Here is a 6,696-nt window from a genome sequence, read left to right as displayed (position 1 = left end):
ACGATTTTCGAATTATTTTTTCAATTTCTTTTCGAATTATTGGTATGTTCACTTCTAAAGACATTACTGAGTTTTTTATCAAAGATGTTTTTTATCAAAGATGTTTTTTGTGATCTAATCTCACTAGCCAGAAGATTCTAGAAGTTTTATATGGAAAACATGCTACTCGGAAATTATCGAAACTATGGAATGACCATTCCGAGAACCATTCCAACTAGATAGTTAAAACAAATGCATCCATTTTGTGAAAAATAGAGTATGTAGTTAGGAATAATCCATTCTTTGGAATGGAATCCCGATGGGAAATAGATTTTGGGGCAATGATATTGATGGTGAACTTAAAGACACAATGGAAGAAAGGTAAAAAAAAACGCACAAATCTTACCTAGATGTTACTAAATTGAAAGCTATCGAAACGAAACGTGGAAGCCTATTTGAAGTATCCCTCCCTTAGTCTTAGAATCTCTTCTATCACAAAAGAGAGTCAAATGTTTAATTTCAACAGTCGATTTATAACGTTTTATTATTATGTATCTATTTTTTTAAATTTGATTTTAATTTGATTTTTGATTCAACAAATCAAACTGTTTGTCCTCTTGGACAAAATAGAAACTAACTGAGAGCTTTCTTTACTATTGTATCGATTATTATGATTCTAGTTGAACTTGAACGAGCTGTTGAGGACACGTTTTCAAATGCATTCTATATTCCTTAGCCTACTACTGGATACTACTGGAGTATTTACATACATGGACAATTATTCAACAATTACTAAATCAAAGAAAACAAAACAAATGTGGTATCGATACCGTCGTGTACGCAGAATGAACCTATTTTGCGGAGCGATAATGCTTCCGCAACACCTGCAGCGCCGCCTTGGCTGCTGCCCTCTTGGCGTCGTCCTTATTCTGGCCGAACCCATACGCCTCATGCTGCTGATTCCGGATCTTGTATTTCAACTTCACCAACACCGTGTCATCGTCCGGAATGGCGCGACTGAAGATCGGCGAACATGGTGGCTTAAACTCGTACAGTTGCCGCACGATCTGAATGGGTGTATTTTCGGTGAAGGTCATTATTTCGTTGCCCATCATGCCGTAGATGACCCGCCAAGTGACGGCAAAATCGTTTCCGGAGTCTAAAAACACTGCTGCCACAAGGCTCTCGAAGACGTCTCCGAGAGCCTTGGGGACGTCCACGAATTCCGCCATCTTCCGGTCCGATTCCTCGACCAGCAGGTTCACCTGATCGGTGATTTCGTGCTTGTTTTGTTCCTGGAACATGACAAACTTGTTGACGGTGTCCGAAAAGGAGGCCGACTCCGCCAGGATGTACAAGTGGAGACCGTGCCGGACCAGCAGACACGCTAGGGTGATATTATTCACCAATGCCGAACGAAGATCGGTCAACTGTCCGGGGCTCATGGTAGGGTTCTGCTCAAAGATGTACATTGAGATGAGGAAGTCCAGGACCGCATCTCCGAGGAATTCCAACTGCTGATAGCTTCCGGTTATCCGATTAGTCGGATAGGAGGCATGGGTAAGCGCCTGCAATAGGTAGGTTCTATCCTTGAACTTGTACCCAAGGATGCTTTCGATCCTGGAGTGATTTTTTAGAAAACCGTCGACTTCGCGATAATCGATGTGTGTTCTAAGCCGTTGGTTCTCGATCTTCTCATCGAGAAGCTTCAGAACATCATGAGTTTTTGGCAGCATACCAAAATACGGCAGCAGTTTGAAAGATCGCTGCATGCCGACCGTTTGAACGCAGACTCCAAGCAATGCTTCCATTGCATCCGCCGGCGTCTTGTCCCCCATGGTCTGCTGTGAAAGATAGTTGGCCATCGGAGACGGATCGGGTGTATTTCCGTGCATCTCGAGTTGCGCGATGAATTCATCGCTAGTCTTCGGATCCACCACTCCGGTTTTTATCTCTTCATCCGTCATTGTCAATCGGTACAGGACGCGAGCGGAGTGCTTCACCGCTTGCATCGTTTGTTTAATGTTTTTCGGAACCGTCGCCAGGGGAGGCTGCCAGTCATTTTTCGGGTCGAATTTGTGTACTTTGAGCATGCCTGGAAGACCGTACTTAATGGCGCAATAAACCAAATTGCGATTGCTTACAATTTGGCCCTTGACGGCCGTCAAGAAGCCTTCGTGCCAGTCCTTGTGATACTTAATCAAATACAGCGAAGTTGCAAACTTCAAGAAGGCATCCCCTAGCAACTCATAACGTTCCAGATCAAACACATCGGCCGCCGATTTTGTTGTTATTGCTTTAAGAATGTCCTTCTGTTGTAGATTGACATTGATCGTGTTTGCTGGATTTAATTGCAGCAGTTTTATGGCAAACTTTTGCTCTACCGGAACGTCCAAAATTGCCATTGGTTCCCTCTTCGGACTGCTCGTAGCCCGTCTGTAAATGGCCGATGTGTATGCCGAACTAATCCGCTCTGCAGTCATTTCACGGACCGACAGATCCGAGAACTTGTTAACAAAAGCATTATAGTAATCGAGATCCATTTTCGACACCTGATCCCAGTTTCTTTCGATATCGACCGGTTCCTCGTCGTCCTGCCATGGCAGCGGAATATCTCCGGTAACGGAAGTCATTTGATTCTTTGCCAATTCGTTCAAATCCTGTGGCGCCATCAGCGACCTTTTCGCTTCCTCCAAATCAAATTCGTCATCTTCATCTTCGTCATCCTCAAATTCCATCAATTCTAGTTCCTCTTCACTTTGCTTCCCCTTCCGCTGCTTATACTCCACATCCACGTCCTCAATCGTGTGGTTTTCCAAGCAACCAACGTTGGCACCCGTCGCCAAATCCACACGAATCTTCTCCGCCAAAAGAAGGTAGTGAATGCGATGGAGCGCACTTGGCAGGAGGGTGGCCTTCAGCCAGTAGTCGGCTGGGAATTGATAGTTGTGGCACAGTTCCGGAATGAGGATTTCATTGAACCGCCAGTGCTTGCTTCGGGTACTCTTGCCGTCGTCTTCGACTCCGGGATTCAGTCGGTTGAGATAGCTCGTGATACCTTTTACCTCGATGAGGAATTGATCCGGCTTAACCACGGCCAAATGATACGCTTCGCTGAAGTAATTCGCGTAGGACCTAAAAAGGAAAGAAAAAGAAAATGATTTACTTTTAGACATTGTCAAACCAATGGGATTTTTATTGATTCTATAACATTCCCCAGAAAACCAATCCCCAGAATGTACCATTCCCCAGAAATCCATTCCCCAGAATTAACCATTCCCCAGAAAACTATTTCTTAAAACGCGGCATTCCCCAGAAAGAAAATAAAACTATTATTTTATTTCTAAATGGTTTATATTAATCGCTAAACAACAAATATTCATTCGTAAGAAATCACCGGAAGAAACATCCTGAAAAAAAATTCTCATTTGACAAGAAAAACTTTGGAAATAAGCATGATTTGCCTTTAGAATTTAAGCTATTAACACAGACAAACAGACGTCACACTCTCATTGCTTCCCATCGATCACCTTTTTAACGGTTGATTCAAATATTCAGTACAGTAGACGTTCGCTCGGTGCAAACGGTTTAACTGCAATGCTTTTTAACTGCAAGTTCGCTAAGTGCAACAATTTTGCAGTTATCGCACCGCTATCTGTCAAAAACAAAACGTCAACAGAGTTGCGATGTTTTTCGGATGCACTACAGCTACATTGCGATGTTTTTGAGTGCATTTTGGCTGCGTTCAACAGCAGTTGACAACTGTTTGACGGATGTCAGTCGTTGCAGTTAGCGAATTTCATTCGGTAACTGAAACGTAAACATGTTGCACTTATTGAACGTCTACTGTAGTAGGTTTATTGACCACTCGCGGCGCTGATATCGGTTTTGCTCCTGTTTGACGTTTGCTCACTACCACCATCTAGTGGCGGCCCGGCCAAACACAGTACGCTTAGCATTGGGCGATTATGTTTCCGTGACGATGTTTTTTAATGAAATTTATTCTAAGTGTTTACGTGTGTTTCTCTGTGCTATTAGTATAATTATTGACATCGTAACTGCTTACTTTTTCAACATGCATTTTCCCTTCTTTTCTGTATAGGCTGTTTTTTCGAATTGCACTTTTCAGAAAATGATCGGCATCAAAACCTAGGGGCAAGACAGATACAGCGACTCTGTTATCGACGTGTTGCTCAGAATTCCTCTGGATAGCTCTGGATCACTCTGGTTTGCCCGAAAGGCTGCCTGATACCAGTGAAAAATCGAGCAGTCTTGCCCAATTTCTCGCTTCGTATCGACGTTTCTGAATGGATTCGAGCGAAAATAGTTACTCAGGATTGCTCAGAGTTGCTCCGGATTGCACAGTGTCTCGCCCCTAGATCCAAACTTCTTACATTTTCAATGTAGATTTTCCCTTCTTTTCTGCATAGGCTGTTCTTCCGAGTTACACTGTTCAGGTAATTATCGGCACCACAAGCACAGGTGTTTTGAAATTTGAAAAAAATATTAATATATTAATATTAATAAATATTTATGAAATTTTAACACCGGTGGTGGCTGTAACGCCCATAATTTTCTGAAAAGTGCATTTCGAAAGAACAGCCTATGCAAAAAAGAAGGAAAAATCTATGTTAAAAAAGTAAGCAGTTGTTATGTCGATAATTTCCTGAAGGGAAAATGGTTGATGGACATATAAGCAGTTGTAATGCCAACAATTCTTATAACGACTCAAACATATTTTCAACGAAGAAGGAAAAAAGTTACATAACAGACGTAACACTCTGATAATTGCCATCGTACATCAACCTCTGCCATCGTACATCGTGCGAACCTGTTTCCTAGACTAAAATTTCAATCGAAAAATGTTCGAAGTGTGACGTCTGTTTGTCTGTGATGACATTGTTTTCCTTTCGGCGTTCAAAAGCCCAACAATGCTCTTTCTTTTTAAACAAGCTTTTTTTAGAATGTAGGCAAATGGTATACTATTATTTGAATTATAACTGCTTACATTTTCAACATAGATTTTTCCTTCTTTGCTGCATGGGTTTTCAGGAAATTATCGGCATCACAACTGCTTACTTTTTCAGCATAGATTTTCCCTTCTTTTCTACACAGGCTGTTCTTTCGAGTTACAATGTTCAGGTACTTATCGGCACTACAAGCACAAGTGTTTAGAAATTTGAGAAAATTTATCATAAATATTATAGCAATTAACACCGGTGGTTGTAAATGCCCATGATTTCCTGAAAAGTGCAATTCGAAAGAACATTTTATGTAGAAAAGAAGGGGAAATCTATGTTGAAAATGTAAGCAGTTATAATTTCAATAATTTTACTAATTTCCTTAATTCTATGAAAAATATTGTTTAAAAAGAAGGAACATTCTTGGGTTTTTGAATGCCGAAAGGAAAACAATGATACTTTTTCTTCATTAAAATTATTTTTGAGTTGTTATAAGAATTGTTGGCATTAAAACTGCTTATATGTTCTATGTTTTTTTATAATCCATAGTATTGGAATAATGATAAAAGTCCTTCTCATACCGCATGAATGAAGGGCCTTTGAAGCGAATAATTAGGAACAGCCATTGGGATGGATCCCTCCAACCATTTATTTACGTAGAAATAGAAAAACGTGGTCAGTTGAGTCTTTCCGAGTAACTCAAAGTTTTTGACAGAATAATCTTTTTAATATAAACCGGTCATAAATAAACTGGTCCATAAACATCTTGTACACTGAACAACAGCAGTAGAAAATGCGTTTTCTCTGTAAATTTTGCGGATTACAATTAAAACGTTATTCATCGCTAAACACGTGCTGCACAATTTTTACAAATCTGTCTAGAACAAAACATTTGATAGCAACTGGAATGATGACATTGTGTGAACTTTCAAGATAGGTTCAAAGATCAACATGCAACTGTATACAATGGTAAATAAACGTTTGAACCATTGTAGAATATTTTTATGGATATGTATTAGAGTGGGTCAACGTTGTATGGAAAAACTTTAAATTTGACCGCATCAAACCGGAACAAAGCTTTTTTGACCCCTTTTTGCGTCCAAAACAACTGTGCAAAATTTGGAAACGATTGGTTGCGTCCCCGTATTCCGCATTGTGATTGAAATTTGTATGGAAGTTAGTATGGGAAAATGTCCTTTTTTACATTTTACTCATAAGTTAAATTCTTTTGTCTAATATCGTTTAACTAATAACGTTAAAGTATAGCCTAGGATATACTGAAAAACTTTGCCGAAGACCGCAAAGTGATCCGACGCTTGTGAAAAAAAATATTCGCTTGGTTACTTAGGCCAAAAACTGAGATTTTATTATTGATGTTATTCCTTTACATGTTAAATGATAAGCACCACCGGGCAATCTGTGCGTTATAACTTTTTTCACAAGTGTCGGATCACTTTGCGGTGTTCGGCAAAGTTTTTCAGCATATCCTAGGCTATACTTCAACGTCATTAGTTAGATAGTTTTAGACGAAAAAATTCAATTTATGAGAAAAATGCAAAAAAGCTCATTTTCCCATACTAAATTCCATACAATTTTCAATCGCAATGCGGAATACGGGGACGCAACCAATCGTTTCCAAATTTTGCACAGTTGTTTTGGACGCTAAAAGGAATCGAAAAAGCATTGTTCCAAAAAATCGACTTTGTTGACCCAGTCTAATATGTATGTATGTATACATCACTTAACTTGTTAAAAT

At 39.9% G+C, this 6,696-nt stretch overlaps 1 protein-coding gene across 3 annotated transcripts in view; it reads right to left on the bottom strand.

Annotated features, from left to right (window-relative positions):
* Positions 1–491: 491 nt before the first annotated feature.
* LOC109403945 (endoribonuclease Dicer) overlaps positions 492–6,696 on the bottom strand; it is a 30,106-nt gene continuing 23,901 nt past the window's right edge. For 2 of the 3 annotated variants that reach the window (XM_062855121.1, XM_062855120.1), the window contains one exon: positions 553–3,114. In XM_062855121.1, the coding sequence (XP_062711105.1) occupies positions 831–3,114 (2,284 nt within the window). In that variant the 3' untranslated portion in view covers positions 553–830. 3 annotated transcript variants of the gene reach the window in all.

Source organism: Aedes albopictus, chromosome 3, assembly GCF_035046485.1.
Source record: "Aedes albopictus strain Foshan chromosome 3, AalbF5, whole genome shotgun sequence".
Lineage (NCBI taxonomy): Eukaryota > Metazoa > Arthropoda > Insecta > Diptera > Culicidae > Aedes > Aedes albopictus.
This window is presented reverse-complemented; position numbering and strand designations above follow the sequence as displayed.